Below are 19,817 nucleotides of genomic sequence, written 5' to 3'. Positions count from 1 at the left end.
TACATGGATTTAGCTACTACATCAGCTTACTAAGTCTTCTATTTTTATCCTTTTATACATATACATATATATTAAAATAGTGATAATCATTGCTTACTTGTTTGATGTAACAAGTTCAACCATATATTGGACATATCAAAGCTATTTCCATGGATAGGATCATAGACTTATTCGAACCTAAAAATTAAGGAAAATTCATCACTCTTATATATTGCAACAAGGGGTGAAAGGCTTAAGCCCCTTCTCTTGCTTTTGGTGTTATTTAGACTTCCATCTTCTGTCTTTTCATTGCTACTCCACTCTGTTTTTTTTTTATTTTAAATCTCATTCGACTGTAACTAACTTTTGTCTGAGATCTCCTTCGCATGAAGTGAGAGACAGAGTGGTTGTAGTGTTCGAGAGGAGAAAGAAATAGAGAGGAAAAAGATGAAACTGGGAGAAGAGAAGCGATAGGGGCCGACCGTTGATGGTTGAAGGTGAAAAATAGGCCAGAGAATGAAATAAAAAGTAAAAAAGGAAAACAGAAAAGCGAAAAGTGAAAAACAATTTGGGACTAGACCAAAAATCCAGACACGTATGATTGCCAAAGTAAATGTGAAACAATGGGGTTAAAATGGACAATTGGTCACAACTTGGGGAACTAACTCTTTCAAAGTTAGAAGCAAACGACCGAAGAGCGTTAATAGGAAATTAATGAGTTTCAAATGAAAGCTATATTTGAAAATAAATGGTTAAAATGGTACAAGAATGAAAAAGAATCAAACTATTTGAATTAAATTTTCCCCGAAAAAGAAAATCTCTTCCTCACATCCTAAATGAGTAGTTAAAGGTAATTGATTAAAATTAAGATGTTACCGGGACGAAGACAATAGAGATTTTTCAAAGATGTATATGAACAAATTTAGAAAACTATGAGTTATTATTTTTCTAAATTTTCTTATTTTATTCAAATTCCCTAATTACATTATAGAAAAGAGATTCTAAATGACCTTAAATTTGGCTTAAGTCATCTTAATGGAGAAGAATTGTAACTTTAGCTCGTTATTTCCACTAGAATCTTTGAAATTTACAGCAATATGATTCTCATAATATATATTTAATGTGTCAATTATACAACTGCCAAATACAAACACGTCGCCAACAACTGATAGCTCAGTTGGTAGTGCATATACTACAATATTTGTAGGTCTAAGGTTCAATTCTATATAATGACTATCGTAGTCCACTTTGACAAAAAAAAAAAAACACACGCAAAGTTGAGCGACTTATAAATTACGAAAAATTACAATTTTTATAAAACAAATCTACAAGTGAAAAGTTAGAATCTTTATAAAACAAATTTACAAGTTTGGCCTATCTTTAAATTGTTTTCAAAATTTTATTAATGTGGAACTCTATTTGAAGATATTTGATAAATGTAAATATGCAAATCTAATTTTGAAATAAAACATATGAATGATCAAATCTTTAAACAAGAGAAAAATAATTATTGTTTACATTGCATTCAAATTTAATCTATTTGAAGACTTAATCTCCATTAAAGTGCACAATCCCTCATCTTTGCCATTTTATTTTTTAGAGTAACTAAATCAACCTTAATTACCTTCTTTTGGGCAAAATACTAAATGGGTTTTCTCCTAATATCTCTCTTCACTTTATAATTACAAAAAGAATCTCATTTTATTCTCTTATTATGAGATTCATTAAGGGTAAGGATTCCAATCTTGTAAGGTAAAAATAGTACTAAAAAGATATTTCAATTTTAACCAACAAATGTTTAAGGATTAATGGGTTTCCCTAATATGTAATTGGGCTTTGATTCATTGAGCTCGAGCTCATACCGTGAGGTATGAGCTCGAGATCTTGGTCGTTGATTCTCAAGACAAGATATTAATACATAAATACTTTTCTTTTTTTACTTAAAGATTCTCTACTATAAAGTTTCTAAATTGAAAATTAAAAGATTTTATTTCTATAAAGAAAATTCCAAAGTAAATCTTATTTCTTCATCTAAAAAAAAAAAAAAAAAAAAGTAAATTTTATTAAATATTTTTTGAAATAGTAAGAAAGTAAGAAGGTGACGTCATGCTTTCGTGTCATTCCACCAACCAAACTCTTAACCCCTCATTAATCACCCCCCGGCTCCCAGGGCTATGAAAACATCAACTCACGCGTCTAAGATTTTCCAACGTGTCAAGATCACAACCGTTAAAATAGGTAGAAAGATCTAACGGTCATAAAAAGATTTCAACTAACCCGTTGTGACTCCCACCAAACTAAATGAAATCTTTATTTATAGCACCCAAAAACCAGTGAACAAGACTCAGGAATTATCAACCAAATTCCTGTAAATCTCTCTCTCTCTCTCTTTCTTCTTTCTCTATCTTGTTTCTCTCTCTAAACCCATTTTCATGGCTACCCAAGTTCATCAAAATGGTAATTCCAAGCGTAAGATCTGTATTGATGATCATGAAAAAATAATGATAAATGAGTTGGCTAATAAAGACCCATTAAATTGGGGAATGGCAGCTGATTCTTTAAAAGGGAGTCATCTTGATGAGGTTAAGAAGATGGTGGAAGAATTTAGGCAGCCGGTGGTGAAACTTGGTGGTGAGACATTAACAATAGCTCAGGTGGCGGCGATCGGAGTTCATGGAGGTGGGGTGGTGAAAGTGGAGTTGGCAGAGGCGGCTAGGGCAGGAGTAAAAGCTAGTAGTGATTGGGTAATGGATAGTATGAAGAAAGGAACAGATAGTTATGGAGTTACTACTGGTTTTGGTGCTACTTCTCATAGAAGAACTAAAGAAGGAGGTGCTCTTCAAAAGGAACTCATTAGGTAAAAAAATTAATTAATTATCTTTTTATGATTATGTCTTAATTATTTATGATTAATCTTTCGAAGAAAATATTAATTGATATTTACGTCATCACAAGAAAAGAAAAGAAGACAGATGATTAGAATGTTTGTCTGTGTTCAAGACTTGTGAGATGTGGAGATGGTAGTCAGTATTTACGTACGTAATCTTCATATACCTGAAAAAGACGTAGATTATAGATATTTTAGGTGACTTAGATCTAAACATTGATAGATTTGTGATTGAATTGAGTTTTAGCTTCACCTTTACGTGGTAATAAATTAGAGTTGTATACACTGCAAAATATTTTATCTCTTTTCCAAACGCTATTATCCGATTCAACCCCTAACTAGTTTCTTTCTACCCAACAAAATTAGTCTCAATCAGAACTTTTTATTTGAAACGGTAGGATTCCATATTCTAGACTCTCGCGATATATAAATACTATAGCTTTTTTACTAGAAGTAAATTTGGGATGTAAATTTAAATTAATTATACCCCTAAATCCTATATTTTTAAGTAATCATTAATTATATCAAATAAAAATATATCAACAAAAAATATATCAAATAAAATAATACATATTATATTGTATAACTTTATTTTCAACTTTAAATTCAAAGAGATACTCTATTTAGCAGGCCCAAAATCATTTGTGGTTCTATAGATTAGATATTTCCAAAAGAGTTTATAGCCAACTATCTTCATGCCACATGGCCACTTTAAATCCATAACAATGAAAATGAATGAATAGACAAAACACACCTTTTGGGGTTAAGTGAGTCGACCCACTACTCCTATTCAACATGGGCTCTAGTTCTCATTAGCAATCCTAACAAAATTGGATTTTTTTTTTTTTGTTGAAAGAACAAAATTGGATTTGATATTCAATTTATTGTCACAACTTAAAATAGACAATAAAAATATATCTCAAGTACTGTTTTCAGCATAAATATCCCAACTAAAGCTTTTCTTCGTAGTGGTTTTAAACTTTAAATTTTTGGTTTTCTGAAAAAAAAAAACAATATAAATATAAATTATACAACATTATAAGACTAGTAAAAATTAAAATTACAAAGTTTCAGGTTAATTAGACATTAAGCTTGAGATTAAAATCAATTGCGTTTGAGGGTCTTAATCATATCTATAGATTTAAGGTTTGGTGTTATATGTGTATATAAAGTAAATACGAGAATGTCGTTTTTCAGAGTAGTCGTGGTTATTGGAAACCCACAAATATTTCCCTCCATTTGGTGGCCTCACAATATATTATAGAGACAACCATATAAATGTAGCACCTTTCAACAAAAAAAAAAAAAAAGATATAAATACATGCACTTTAAAAAGAATACCCATTTTACCCTCTACCTACCACAACCAAGATCATCTAAACCGTTGGATCTACCTAACCTAAATTTCTAATCTGTTGTTTTTTTCTTGACCGTCAGATTCTTGAATGCTGGAATATTTGGGAATGGAACAGAATCAAACCACATATTACCTTACTCAGCAACAAGAGCAGCTATGTTGGTTCGGGTCAATACCCTACTCCAAGGTTATTCGGGTATCCGTTTTGAAATTCTAGAAGCCATCACAAAATTTCTCAACAACAACATCACTCCATGTCTTCCTCTTAGGGGCACCATCACTGCCTCAGGTGATTTAGTCCCTTTATCCTATATTGCTGGGCTTTTAACAGGCAGGCCCAATTCAAAAGCAACAGGCCCAAACGGTGAATCGCTCGATGCTTCTCAAGCATTCGATCGTGGTGGAATCAACGGTGGGTTCTTCGAGTTACAACCGAAAGAAGGACTAGCCCTTGTCAATGGGACGGCCGTCGGGTCTGGGCTAGCTTCCATGGTTCTATTTGAAGCTAATATTTTAGCTGTATTATCTGAAGTGATTTCGGCTATATTTGCTGAAGTTATGCAAGGAAAACCAGAATTTACTGATCATTTAACACATAAATTGAAGCATCATCCTGGTCAAATTGAAGCTGCTGCTATAATGGAACATATTTTAGATGGAAGTTCTTATGTTAAACAAGCTAAAGAAATGCAAGAACTTGATGCATTACAAAAACCAAAACAAGATAGATATGCTCTTCGAACTTCACCTCAATGGTTAGGCCCATTGATTGAAGTTATTAGGTCATCGACGAAATCAATCGAACGAGAAATAAATTCCGTCAACGATAACCCATTAATCGATGTGTCAAGAAACAAAGCTCTTCATGGTGGAAACTTTCAAGGAACTCCAATTGGTGTTTCAATGGATAATACAAGATTAGCAATCGGTTCGATTGGGAAATTATTATTTGCTCAATTCTCAGAGCTTGTTAATGATTTTTACAATAATGGGTTGCCTTCAAATTTATCAGGTGGAAGAAACCCAAGTTTGGATTATGGGTTTAAAGGTGCTGAAATTGCCATGGCTTCTTACTGTTCTGAACTTCAATTCTTAGCTAATCCTGTCACTAATCATGTTCAAAGTGCAGAACAACATAATCAAGATGTTAATTCACTGGGATTAATATCTTCAAGAAAAACAGCTGAAGCTATTGAGATTTTGAAGTTAATGTCATCAACTTTCTTAGTTGCTCTTTGTCAAGCTATTGATTTAAGGCATTTGGAGGAGAATTTGAGACAAACAGTGAAAAACACAGTAAGTCAAGTTGCTAAGAAAGTTCTTAATATGGGTGTTATTGGAGAACTTCATCCATCTAGGTTTTGTGAACAGAAATTACTTCAAGTTGTTCATGGTGAATACGTTTTCGCTTATATCGACGATCCTTGTAGTGCTACTTACCCATTAATGCAAAAATTAAGACAAGTATTAGTTGAACAAGCATTGCTTAATGGTGAAAATGAGAAGAATTCTAATACTTCAATCTTTCAAAAGATTGGAGCTTTTGAGGAAGAATTGAAGACCCTTTTACCAAAAGAAGTCGAAAATTCGAGGAGTAAGTGTGAGAATGGGAACCCGGATATTCCGAACCGGATTAAGAATTGCAGGTCTTATCCATTATATAAGTTTGTGAGGGAAGAACTTGGAACTGGATATCTAACTGGAGAGAAAATTGTTTCACCTGGTGAAGAATTTGATAAGGTATTTTCAGCTATTTGTGAAGGTAAGTTGATTGATCCTCTTCTCAAATGTTTAAGTGATTGGAATGGTGCTCCTATTCCAATCTGCTAGGGTTTACTGAAAATTGCAGACACACACATGATCACATTTTATTTTTTTTGAAGTTCTTGGGGGTACTATGATGTTCTTTAATTTTATATAATGTCTTTATGGTTTGATATGGTAACTGTTGCCATATGCTGGGAAAAATGTTGGATACCCAGAAACTTTATTATTATTTAATGTTTGGTATTTTTGTAGCACATGGATTTGTGAAATAATAATTATAGTTTTTCAATTTAAGTCCTTTTAAGTTTTAATCGGAGGGCGATGGATGTCACGAATAAACAATTGTAACAGTCTGGCCAAATGTCAGTTAATTTATGACCGATAATCCGGCATGGAAGGAGACGATTTAGAGCCTAAGAGATCATACCACAACTTGGCACAATGGCATACCATCATTTTTCATGAATAAATCATGACTTGTAACGGCAATTCTAACAAATGAACTATCTGACGAATTGTTCAAGTGAAATAGCATTCGGTACGTGAATGTGAAAGTTCTGTATAAGAGTGTAATATGTCTGATATCAGAAGATTATCTATCGACGATTGATATTACTCAAACTGTCCAAGATCGTGACATGATCAATCCCAACAAGAATAAGAAGTTTCCAACCCAATGACAACATGAGCGTCGAACACAAGGACATGACTAAACATGGCCTGTCTTGGCCGTTGTGCGCAGCCTGTCGGCCTTTATTAGGCAGGCAAGTTCCGGCAGGACGTCTGTTACTAGGCTTGGACCAGCCTGACGCGTAACTAGAACTCATGTTGTCCATGAAAGAAAGGAAGTTAAGGGTTTACATCACAACTTTGGAAGAGAATTTGCTTTATTATATCCAAACAAATTTTGTAAAGGTAATCATCTTTGCCCTTTCATACCGATTATGAATGTCGGTTGAAAACTTGTTTTTTTTCCCACGTGATCACGCAAACATTTATCAGACATAGATTAAAAGTATAGTGGCGATAAAATACTGTGAAACAATTTGATATCTTGTTATCGAGTAGACCACTTGACAAAAAGCAATGGCACCAAATATATATTTTGTTTCCTATAAGTTCGAAACTATAGAGCAATAAACGAAAATGAGCCCGGGTTAATAGGCTTTAGATAAAAAGAATATTGTTGTATATTTTTTGTGATGTAGTTGTATGAATAGTTTTATTGTATATATATTTCACCAAAAGGGTTTCAATTTTTATTTTCATTTCCATAATCCTGTTCACATATGATTAAACAATCTAATCACTGTTTAGAAACCAAAGTTAATTCCTTATTACTCTTTCTTTATTAAAATTCAAAATAATACTTCGTGAACAACAAAGTGTTTAGAGACCACATAAACTTCACCTAGAAAAATATTAGACCAATCATATAAAGTCATAAGTTAACATCGGTTCTCTCTACAATTTCATACTTTTCTTGTTTTATTAAATTTCTTCAAATTTTGGTCTCTATTTCGCTATTAAATTGTTTTAGTCATAATACTTTGCGTATATAAAGACCTCAATTGACTCATCAGTAGCAATTGCGTATATAAAGACCTCAACTGACTCGTCAACAAGTAGTAATTATTATTGGATGCATAGGGCGATCTGATATTTTGATAAATCAATTAACAATTTAGACATCGTGGCACTACAAAACACTTCCTCCTTTTGTGGTTGGTATAGTTGAGTGTGTAGTTAGGAAATTGGCCATATACATAAAAAGATAATTCAAACTCCAACTTGTTAGTCTTCCTGGCTTTCTTTCTTTTACCAGTAGCTTACCATCCAACAAACCCATATTCTTATGAACAATTTTGACTCAAACAATCATGCCATCAGGTTACTATATTATACTTTTTGCCAAGCCAAAGGGATGTCTCCTTCACCCTAGATTTGAGTCCATATTCATTCCCGACCAACACGGCAACACCAACACGAGAGGCCAAATTCCGTACCAGCGTCTACAGGGGTCCCTCTTTTTTACTCTTGGCACGCCCTTCCTCTTAATGCTTGGGGCAATCTGAGGGCACTTGGAATGGGCCTAATCTGTGTCGTGTTTGAACAGAAAATTAACTTCTTCGACCCACTTATGCCCATCGTGTGCCCTTCATACCTCTGCTTGGTTGGTAAAAAATCCTTCATTTTAATGCGACCTACCTACGGTGATGACCTTCCTGTATGAACTACATGCACGCGAAAGTGTGTCTATATATATATATATATATATATATATATAGAGAGAGAGAGAGAGAGAGAGAGAGAGCACATAATCACTGTCGGAACACTTCAAGTTAACAAAATGGCACTGCTTTTCTTCTTTTACCTGTGTCAATATCTGCTACATCCACTTAAAAAGCTGAAATAGCCCTAGGTTAAATTACTCGTCGTCAGACAAGAATACTACGCCTGCTGCTGCTGAAGTTGAGGTGAAAGGAACTGACTGTTGAAGTTGTATGGCTTGTGGCCGTAATTCACTGCCTTCTACTGGATAATTTAGAGTGATTGAAGGACCAAGGCCAAGCACTGGGCCACGGTGGCCCCCTTGTAATGGGGATGAGCCTACTGTAGGAGGAACTAATGTGGCCCCAGATGCATTAACTGGGGGTCTATGAGCATTTGGTTGAGTTGACTGGAGGAACTGCTGCTGACCGAAACCCGGGTGTTCGCCTGAGAAAGAATCTAGGGTCAAATGCTTCTCACTATCGAATTAATATCAGTATAGACAGTTTCCGCATTTAGTTAGAAGGAAATAACGACCCAGATGACCTTATGCACTTGAACAAATTAAAAAGCTGTGGATAGCTTGTACTTAGAGATCCACGTCCACTCATTAACAGATTATGATACATATCCTGAATTTTACTTGTGGATTTGTAGATACCTCAGCTCCCAGAGAAAGAACTCATTATAATACAGGTGAGGACTTCAGCTTGAGCTGATATCATCTATTAAGTCCACTTTCTTCTATCCATGATTGAACACACAAACTAGTTTTAGTTGGTTGAGAGAGACTGGGTTGTAATTCTTTAACTTCGGTTTTGACTAACTTACGTGATTTCATACTTTGTAATGATTTGCGGGGTAATTATCTCCTTTTTACACAGAAAAGGTCCCAATATGTGACTCAGGTATATTTGATGAAAAGCCTGAACAACTGAAAAGGTATCTTAACATAGAACGAAGTTAAAATAGCGAGACAAGGTCTTCAAGAAGGTACATACCTTGCTGCAATCCCGGTTCTCCTGCTGCCCTAGTATCACTGCATTTGAACCTCGACACCTCAGCTAGCATTCTATGCATGCATACAATGCTGAAATTCGCCTCAACTTCCTTCTTCTTTTGCGCTAATGACTTGTCAGCCTCCTGAAGCAACTTGTTATACTTCTGCTGGATCTCTCTAATCTCTTTCTCGTAATCAGAATTTACCCGCACTTTCTATATGTGAAACAAAAGAAGCCATCAATAAGCAAACTAATACTTCCTGATAATATCAATTAGTATAGCAAACACTAACCAAGCTCTCGTGGAACTTCTCTAGTTGATCCGCCTCTTGATGCATTACAGCTAGTTCATGTGAAAGAGGATCAACATGCAGCATATGCGGAGGCTGAGGCATTCGAGAAATCGCAGGACCAGTTTGCGCTTGGTTACTAGAATCTGGAACAAGCCCAATGCTTCTGGTAGCTGTTACATGTGTTTCACTTCTACACAAAGGTCTGTTCATAGACATAAGCTGTTGAAACACGGTATCTGAAACAGTGGAGTGAGAAAGTAGCTGAGCATGAGTAGGTGATGGTTGAGTTGGCACTTCAGCCTGTTGCAAAGTGTCTTGCCTCAGTCGCATGTCATCTTCCAACCGGGTAACGGGTGGTGAGGTGGAGTTGCTTACTAGCTCAGCTTGGTGAATCCGAGGCTGAATTGGAGCTTGAGACTGTTCTGAGGAGTTCTGCACTTCGTTGTGTAGGTGCTGCTTTGGAAGTTCAGCCTGTTGGGAAGATCTATGCTTCAACTGGGTCTCAGATTCTTTATGAGCAATGGGTTCTGAAACATCCAAGTCATTTAATATATCAGCCTCGAGTTGATCTGAGGCCTGTCGTGGAACTTGAGATTGTTCAGATGAGTTTTGAGCTTCTTGATTCCCACCTCCAATTTCAATCACTTCATTTACAGATTTAGACGTCAGGTGATCACTGGATTTACAAGACAAAACATTTTTATCTGTACAATTTCGCAATTTAAAACTGGATGCATCTTTATTTTGCGGTCCATCTGATATAGGTTGAGAATGCTCAACAGGAGGTACCTGACAAGCACATAATATCAGTAACAAAAAAGAGAGATTACGAATAAATCCTAAGAGTACAAAAAGAAATCCGATCCAGGAGAAGTATAAGAGTGTAGTGCAAATTGTGGGGCATGTTACCTCTACCACTTCTTCAACACTAGTCAGAGACTTGGCAACTGCCATTTGACTTGGCTGGTTTCCTGAAGAAGTCTCACATGTACGAATAGCCTCCTCGGGAGCATCAGAAACTCTACACTCCAGATCCATATCTTCCATCTTGAACCCAGACTCTGTTAGAGGGAGCATCGAAAACGAAGCCACCGGCTTGCCAGATCTTGCTTCTCGCAACCAATGAATTTTCATACGCTTCTCTTCATTCCTTGAGGCCTGTTGCATAAACTCAAGTTTTCTTTGCTCCATCTCCATACGGTTTTCTAGTTCCACAACCTTCCTATTGAACTCCCGATCTACCGTCTTCAACTTTTCGAGCTTTCCCTTCAATTCCTCCAGAAGTTTTGCCTTCTTTTTGTTGAAAGCTTCGATTTCGTCCATCTGCTTGGTGATGATCTTTCTCATCCTACTGGAGTGAATCCTTTTTACCAGAGTAATGCTCTTAGAGATTTTATCTCTCGGTGATTCATTAACCTTTTCGGAGTCAGTAACCTGTTGTTTGGCGGAAACTGACTCATGATCGCCTTCTAATCCTTGTTGATCAGGCACAGACGATTGACCTGGCCCATGCAAACAGTCTTTTGCATTTGCAGTTCTTGCAGGATTATTTCCGCAATTGGACACCACAACTTTTTCTGCTTGAGGAAATACCAATTTCTTAAGCATCCGCAACTTCTGATAAACAGACTCAGTTTCTTTTTCCGTGCACTCAAAATTTAAGTGATGCTTTGCAAGTACAAGGGTTTCCTTTCGATTTATCTTATGTTTCATTGAAGAAGCTGCTGTCCAGCACTGCACATAAACAGTAGATTTATTTACCAAACTAGATTAGTTTTTTCAAACAATATCTACTCCATTCTGACACTCAAATGCTCAGAGTCGAGTTGGAGAGGATTTTTCAACAAGATATATGATGGTGCTAGGAACTTAGTAGGAGAGAAAAATTCAAACCAGAGATATCTGAAAAGCTTGAAATATTGTCACTGGTTCCTTATTGACGTGGTGATTGTTCATAACATATTCAAGATACCTTCCAGCCTCATTCTTAACATCCTCCTGTATTTACACCAATCATACAAATAAAAAAAGATATATAAGACACTTAATTGTATAATAACTTTTGTAAAGTCACCATGCCACTCATCAGGAATTAGGGTAAAATTCCATTTTCTTACAACTCTCTCTACTTTCATCTCCAACAGTCGAATGCAAACAACACCATTATGAACGATTTTAATATGATCAATATCCTTTAAGATTGTATCCCTTATTTCCCTAGATGCTCAAGTACTACGCTGAATTGTCAACATGTAGATTAATGAAAGTAGTTAACTAAAAGTCATGTAACTCTAAATATTCTAATCCAAATGCATTGTATTGTTACTTTCTGAAACAATAAGTGGAATGGCATTCCAACACCTACTAGACAGTTTACAAAAATACTTACTGGAAGTCGTAGAATTTCACAAAGTTCTGATATCTTTGGCTTCAAGAAGATGTGAAGATCCTTTTGTGAGTCACGCAATGTTTTCTTCCTGTCAGATTCCGCTGCAGTAGTTACACAAGAGATGCCGTTAGAACTAGGATAAGTTAGGATACAGAAAAGCAAGGAAACTATCTCATATACCTCCTGCACCAATTACTTTTCTTTCATCTTCTGGCAGCGGATCCTGAGATATTGGATAATGGGTGTTGTTGACAAGTTTCTTTTGCTTCTTTTTTACATCATTATTGTCAACATCTATTTCCTTTGGTGTCTCATCAAAATATTGAACTGTTTTCCGAACCCTAGGGGTTGGACTAGGTAAATATCTCCATTTGGGGGACCTCCCTAGTAATTTTGTCCAAAAAACATGAGGTTGATCTTCATCACTGAACTGCATTTCTACCTCGCCGGGTAAGGAAGAATCTCTCGAATATGACATTCCAGTCTGTTTAACTTCAATTAGAATTTTACAGTCTTTAGTGCTACTGCTTCCAGAGCCCTGTGGGAGCTGAGCTAGAAATTCCTGCACTACATTTAATTGTAACTCCTCGGCAGATAAGATTGAACCAGATGACGGGGTGGAATTATGGAACTCGTCCAGCTTCTCGAATAAATAAGAGGCACCCCATTTAAGCAACAAATGACAATTAGTATGGTTTATATTGCTTAAAGAGCTATCAAGAGTCTTCTCTTGCTTAGCAAGAATTAGAACTTTTTCTTCTAAGGTACAAGACAAAAACAAGCGGAAAACTTTTAGCTGCTCATAATGTGAGTCAATATTGATCTTCTGTAAAGCTCTTAAATCATTTAACGGGTTCCAATCGCTATCATATAGAATCACTACGTCAACAGAAGACAGTTTAATGCTTGAGCTGCAAGCACGAGTCTCTATTAGAAAAACAAATCTCCCTTTCTCCTTATCATTAAACATGTCAAGAGCAGCTTGCCTCTTTGATGTGAGCATTCCACAAACGACACGTTCATAGGAATCTGGACCAAATCTTTGGCGCAGAAAGTCATCCAAATAGTCCCCAATGGAGTCCCGACCAGAGCCAACAATAGACTGTCCCATGAAAACATTTTAATGAGAGCACAATTTAAACATAAATGGTAGTCTCAATGTAGATTATACAGTCTAGAGATACAAATCATACAATCACAATCTGATGCAGGTCAGATATAAATTGTTAGAGAAGTACAAAACTAGTCAACCTTCCGTATTTACCACTATAAACTATAAAATATAAATAACAAAAATGCGAATTAGCAAAGATGGAATGACATCCATAGGTAGGTTTCAAAAATGCATCCAATTCACTTAGGTCGCATACCTGAAAAAGGATTAGTACTCTCATCCCACACTTTTTTATCTCTGAAAGGCTCCTGTCCAGAACCTGTAGCTTGGCGCTTGCATCTACTCCAACATCCAAATACTTAACTGGTGTAAGACCTTCTATGAGCACCTTTTGCAAAGCAAGGTCCACAAGGTAAGGATGGTCGCAACACTGTGAAGAAACCTCACAAAGGAACCATTAAAACCAGCTCTATCGATTAACAAACCAGCAATTATAGCAGCTCTATTAAATGAATTGAAAATCCAAACTAGGGAAAACCATTTAGGCAATCAGTAAATGACTAGTAGAACTAACTTTCGAAACCTAAATACACGGATCAAACACTTGAAGCAACAAAAGATCAGAAGTAGGTCTCACCTTCCTGAGAGAAATAAGAATAGAACGGAGAGCCTCAACAGTATCACTCTTTGAGCTTGAACGAAGTACTGATGCTTTGTTAAGTAGAACAGCACAATACTGCTCAAGCTGCACATTGGTAAGCCTTACAGGAACCCAGTACTCCACAAATTTGGATGAACCTGACTTATGATCATTCGCAACAAACCGTGCAACCCTCTCCGTTTGTTTGTCAATCTTGAGATCATCAATGCCATCCCCATTAACTCCATTAGTAAGAGAAGGACGATTGAGGCACTCAACCACACAATGCTGTAGAATGAAACAAAAGTTAACAGGGATACAAGGGAAAAAGAGTCAAAATATTTGCCTTAACCATGAGACCATCAACATTATGATTCAACCATACCATGCTATAAAGTTTCAATAAATATTCAATAGAAGAGAACAAGGTCAACCCAAATTCATCTCCATGCTGGTACTTATGAACCATATTTTCATAATAGTCCCACATGGGAGAAAGATGATCTAGTAACCAAGAATACAATGTCTAGGTCTTCTCCACTCATTGCCCATTGGTTTTGAGTTGAATGAGCACAAACTTAACATAGTATCCGAGCTAAGCCCACACGCCACATTTGCTTCATGTCACCCGAAAAGAACAAAAACATGTGTTAGGCTCAAAAAACCTCGCATGTAAGGGGGCTTGCGAGAATAGTTCCACATGAGAGACTGGTGCTCTAGCAACCAAGAATATAATGTCTAGGTCCTCTCCACTCATTGCCGATTGATTTTGAGTTGGATGACCTCAAACTTAACACATCGAAAACTTTGTGCAAGAAACTACATATAAATTTACCGAAGCTTGATAACCCCGATTCTTTTGCTCTAATGAGTGATGACAATTGTTATGGTTAGGGATGCTTTTTTGGAGGATGGCAACCGCCTTGAACAGAAATTGAATACCGCAATATAACAAATAGGTACGAACATTGAAATTTCAAGAAAAATCTCAAACTTTAACAATAGATTTTACAACTAGAAGCATCTATTCTCGCATGGAAAAGACAAACAAAAAAGTAAACAGGGGAGTACTTGAAGCAAATAAGTAAATAACAAAACGAACCTTTGGAGATTTGTTGTTGCATGCATCATGGTCCTTTTCAGAATAGAAATGGGGATTTTCTGAATCACATTGATCCCTGCAAAAGACAGAAAAAAATAAAAATTAATAAATGTATTAAACTAGAAACTGTTCTATTTTTCGTTTGGAAATTTGGAATTAATACTTAATGCTTCGCAGGTGCCAATCTAGTTGGGATGGCATGTGTAGCATAGTGAAGATATCACACCTTTTTTTTTATTTTAAAAAAGACTCAATATTTTCCGACTGTATGGTGCTTCGTGCCCATTTACTTTCTTTCTTTGCAGAGTTTCATTGTCAGAAAGAAGGGAGAAGCTTATAAGTAAAAGTCAAAAGAAGGCAACAGTAAGTAGCAAGCCTATGGAAGAGAGTACCTTTGTTTCTTAGAACAGGGGTCACCTCTCTCACTAATATCACAATTTTTGTTTCCCAGTTGCAACGAAGGAATATTACTAGCGGAAGTGCGAGTCTCTCCACTATCTTCCACAGAAGCACCTTTAGGATCCATATCAAACCATTTCCTCTTATCTCCAACTCTCTCCGTCTTTTCCAACTCAGAGTCACCAGGAGGTGATTTTCCTTCGGATCCCTTTATGTCTGGTTTGTGCAACTCTTCCGTTGCTGTGCGATCCATCCGAATCTTATCAGTGTCTTCAATTGCTTCTTTAACTAACACCACATCCTTGTTACTTGTTTTATAAGCCTCCTCCAGACAATCTTCACGCTCCCTGTTAAGATGAGGTTCTTCTATTTCCGTATCAAGTTCTGGGGTGCAGTCGCCAGGCTTAATTGAATTTGAACAGGATTCCTCGACATCTCTCTCACAACCTTCCAGCAAATCATCCTCTTCCATTCCCTGGCCCTTACCTTCGCTGCTATCTCCATCCTCAACCTTCCTAGAATCACTAGTCCCTTTATCGTTATCATCCCCTTGAGACAAATCATCATGCACTTTCAGCTTCTCACCAATTTTTGACAAATTAAAATGAAAAGAATTAGATAATCTTATATTCAGATTTATACCTTTTGCCAGGACTCTAGGGCATGTCATAGAAACATATATTATCTTTTTTTTTTTTTTTGTTGAGGAGAAACATATATTATCTTAATCTTTTTTGAACAAATATAAATCATCTTAATAACTTGCAATAACGGCACCAGTGAGAACACCATTAATTGGCCACCATAGAAGTAGATATTGAGCTCACATGTGGTGCACTTTTAAACCATGGATATAAAGTTGTTGTGATCCTAATTCCTAAAGTTGTTTCATATTTTTTTTTTCTTTTTTTGTTGTGTTTTCACTAAATTCAAATTTATCAGATATCCAAAAGACTCTAAACACCGATACAAAGTAAATTAGATATCTAAGAAGTTAAGAATATACCATAATACCTGACTCCTTAATCTTCGCACAATGGGGCTCAAGAAAGAGAGGCACATCGTGACTACGGGCCTCCACTATCATGTTCTTTTTCTTAATCTTCTTAACAGGTTTCAGACTCTTTTTCACGTTTCCTGTCTCATCTTTGGAATTTAGTTTCAGTTGTTTCTCATTTTTTCCTTTCTTCAACTTTTCCTTTTTGGTCTCTGGTGAACTTAAGCCTTTTGCAGACTTACTTGAACCTGATAAACTCAAGGAATGAAGTCTCTTTTCTCTATCAGATCTTCTCAAAATTCTTGGCATCTCTCGTTTCTCAAGCCGCTCAGACTTCCTCGGGAGTGGAGGAGTCTGCGGCAAATTCTTCTCAATTCTTTCTGACCTTCTTATACTTGAAGGACTTGATGTCCTTTGTTTCTCTCTGGTGGACCTTCTTAAACTAGATGTCTCTATGGTCGAAGATCCAGAAGTTGTACCTTTCTCATCAATTTGCCTCTTTGAACGGGTGCTATCGTCATCGTCCTTCAATTTGCGGCAAGAACGTGTAACCGTTGCCATCTTGTCCACACAAAAAAAATTCATCAGAATGTGAGAGAAGAGTGAAAGATGGAAATTAGAATTGAATCTTATAAACCCGGAATTATATAATAATGATATCATACACAAAAAACTTGTATTGTATCGACAATTTTGACCAGCAGCCAACTGATTGAAACAATTATGTCAATAAAGAACAAATCTAATTCCTTTAAGTAAAAACACCACAAAACCATAACATAAAGCAATCAAACTTGTGATTAACTTCATGATAGAAGTATGTTCCACACCTATTCGTGGTTGAGACATGTTCAACTTGATACAAAATTCAAACTTGTCAGTCAGCCGTCAGGGACCTAGACATGCCCGCGCCAAATATTTAATAATATTGGGAAACCAGACATATCATGCTCAACTACATAAGAATACCCATTCTATCCGTCGGAATATTGTTAATATTCAAGACTTACCATTTCCAGCAGATCACCTGGAGAACACACCTCAATCTCTTTCAAGCATGCAAAGCTTAAGCAAGAGATGGGTCAGTCACCTTTTGTGCGTGCATGGCTGCAAACCTGAATTACGATTTTGTGATTAACATTTTCCAAGAACTACGCAATTTTTTTGAAATGGAATACGAACATCTCTAAAAGGCCAATACATTCTCCACTAGGGAACATTAGCTGAAACAGTGAAACTTGGTTTTTGTGTTGGTAAATCTGAATGTAAAGGAATACTTCTGCATTTAAAGTCCTCTTCCTCTCCCTGTCTCAGAAGATCTATAAGCTTAGTAGTCAACAATTGAAGAGACAATGGTTCTCTCCTTGTTTTTCCGTGGATTGCCTATTGAGATATCTATCTAATTTACTTTCTTCGCTTTCTACTATATCTCTATTAAGTTTTGAACTACGATAAAAGAGGAGAAACGTTTAAGATTATCGACGGCAGCTAATTTGCTATTTGAACTTTAACCTTCTCATTTACTTCTCTTTTTGGAATAGCACCCAATTGGTGCCTGCTGAACTCTATCAGAGGCGTCATTATCACAGGAGATCTCTGAGATTACCAAAAAACAGGTAGGCATCTATGGATGCTTATTCCCCCGTGTCATCATCTAGAAATGGAGAAATAAGGCCACCTTCAAGAAGCCAATGGCTATTCTATCCATTGTCCATATAGCGAGCGGAGAGGACTTTATACCATGTCATCATCTAGAAAAAACAGGTAGACATCTATGGATGCTTATTCCCCCGTGTCATCATCTAGAAATGGAGAAATAAGGCCACCTTCAAGAAGCCAATGGCTATTCTATCCATTGTCCATATAGCGAGCGGAGAGGACTTTATACCATTGTAGTCCAAGCAAACTTTGGGATTTCAAAATTTCTTAATTGGGTTGTGTGCATAATTGGGAGGCTCTGATGACCCCTTTGTAATTTTTGTTCGGGGGTCTGGCATTCAGTTCTCGCATGTGAGTTTCTGAAGCCCCTTTTTTCTGTGTTCTTTGGATCGTTAATTTTTTCCTTCCGTCTTTCTAATATATTTGTCAGCATTTTCCAAAAAGATGGCACCTTTACACATATCATCAATTTACCAGTATCACAATCTTTAAAATATCCACCAGAGCATGATGAAAACCTCGAGATCATTCATACAGACTCAAGATTCTACATTGAAATGCAGTTAATGGTGACATGCAACAACTCTCATCTTTCACAATCAAAACCTAACAAAACCAAATCATTATGGAAACAATGCAAGAAAAACACTCACTCAGAAATCTCCAATAGAAAAACCTAAATTTTTTGAAGAACGAAAAAAAAGAATAACTCATCAAGAACAAATGCATGAACAAAATCCATGAATCTGTTCTGGTAGTGATGAAATTACTCATAAATACACATCAAGTAGGGAAAATGGCAGAAAAATGAAACCCTAATACAAGATAAACAAAAACAGCATAAAATGGATAGGGGAAACCGAGATGAAGATTACACGGAAAGCGGGAACTAAAAAAATGCGATGAAATAGCAGAGATTTAAGTAGAATAAGAACAGATTTTTAGCAAAAGAACATTGAGATAGTAAGATTAGGGTTTCTTACGGAGGAGTTTCAGCTTTCAGGTTCTGCTTGATTCGACAAATCAGCTTCCTTTTTGAAGTGGAAACGGGAAGATCGGAAAGTAAACAAAAGTACTTGTTTGGGTGTTCTCTTTACAAGCCGAGGTAAATTATGGTACGAAAATACCCGCGAGTTATATTCTATTTGACAAATCACTCCTTCGATTAATATGACGAAATTACCCTTAAATGCGCGGGAACGTGGCAGCTGTTTTATTAGTCTTGGCCTATTGTTTATAAAGGGTTTTTGTGAGATTTCCCTTCTTTCCTAACTTAGTTATGTGGTGGTTCACCTACTTCCACTACCCATAAGTTGTCTATTTATAGATTTTAATCAAATAGGTTCAAATAATATTCAAAATAAGTAAAGTATAAACCATTTCATAATCATTATCTAGGTCAAAAAAACATGGTGGCCAATACGTGGACAACCGTTTTTCTTATATGGACAACTATCTTATATGGACAACTAAAATAATTAATTTTTTTATATGGACACCAGTTTCTAAGGGGACAACTCTCTATTATTTTCACTCAAGTTTTCTTAGAATTAGATGTATTATTTTAACACCTCTCTCTGTTCTCCATAAACCCTAAGTAAGTTTGGTCTTCTTCTATTACTTCATCTTCATCATCAACCCAAAATTCTAGAGAGAGAATATTTTTGGGGAAGATTATGACATCAAACAAAGGGAAGGGAATTGTTGAAGGATATTCCTAACCAGAAAGAAGATCAGATCTAAAAACCCGTTAAACTTTTAAAACCTAGAAATCAAAATTTTCAAAACCCTAGATTTTTTTTTTACAAACAAATAGAGTTGCTCGTGATTCATGGAAAATCGACAAAACACGAGAGATCTTAATTTCTGACTTTTTCTTTAAAAAAAATTCTGACTTAGCCAATTTCGTAGATTTCCTACGAAAATTTGGCAAGACAGAAGGAGACTTGCCACGAAAATATA

The 19,817-nt window shown here is 36.1% G+C and overlaps 2 protein-coding genes and 1 long non-coding RNA gene across 16 annotated transcripts; 2 read left to right on the top strand and 1 right to left on the bottom strand.

Annotated features, from left to right (window-relative positions):
* Positions 1-2,267: 2,267 nt before the first annotated feature.
* On the top strand, positions 2,268-6,279 carry LOC147558261 (phenylalanine ammonia-lyase 1-like). Its single transcript, XM_086659837.1, has 2 exons — positions 2,268-2,836; positions 4,304-6,279. Exons 1-2 carry the CDS (start codon positions 2,412-2,414, stop codon positions 6,051-6,053), a joined length of 2,175 nt encoding a protein of 724 aa, XP_086515963.1. The 5' UTR covers positions 2,268-2,411; the 3' UTR covers positions 6,054-6,279.
* A 2,036-nt stretch (positions 6,280-8,315) lies between these two features.
* LOC147558259 (uncharacterized) lies at positions 8,316-18,974 on the bottom strand. Of its 14 annotated transcripts, none has more exons than XM_086659820.1 (14): positions 18,839-18,974; positions 17,207-17,311; positions 16,206-16,757; positions 15,193-15,776; positions 14,801-14,876; positions 13,696-13,986; positions 13,315-13,488; positions 12,125-13,046; positions 11,945-12,045; positions 11,449-11,553; positions 10,465-11,289; positions 9,556-10,344; positions 9,263-9,476; positions 8,316-8,708 (listed from the first exon to the last, which is right to left on the bottom strand). In XM_086659820.1, exons 2-14 carry the CDS (start codon positions 17,207-17,209, stop codon positions 8,419-8,421), a joined length of 4,926 nt encoding a protein of 1,641 aa, XP_086515946.1. In that variant the 5' UTR covers positions 17,210-17,311; positions 18,839-18,974; the 3' UTR covers positions 8,316-8,418. The 14 variants fall into 14 exon arrangements, with proteins under 14 accessions (XP_086515946.1, XP_086515959.1, XP_086515954.1 ...); XM_086659833.1 differs by having other exon boundaries at positions 15,193-15,748; XM_086659828.1 differs by having other exon boundaries at positions 16,214-16,757.
* Positions 16,093-18,917, top strand: LOC147558260 (uncharacterized). The gene is made up of 2 exons (XR_015234315.1): positions 16,093-17,812; positions 17,961-18,917. It is a non-coding gene; the product is annotated as an uncharacterized LOC147558260 (long non-coding RNA).
* Positions 18,975-19,817: the final 843 nt, after the last annotated feature.

Source organism: Eschscholzia californica, unplaced genomic scaffold (assembly GCF_041429995.1).
Source record: "Eschscholzia californica isolate CP2 unplaced genomic scaffold, dmEscCali1.0.p SCAF_2, whole genome shotgun sequence".
Classification (NCBI taxonomy): Eukaryota; Viridiplantae; Streptophyta; class Magnoliopsida; order Ranunculales; family Papaveraceae; genus Eschscholzia; species Eschscholzia californica.
The sequence above is the reverse complement of the archived record's forward strand: the minus strand, read 5'-3'. Positions and strand labels throughout refer to the sequence as shown.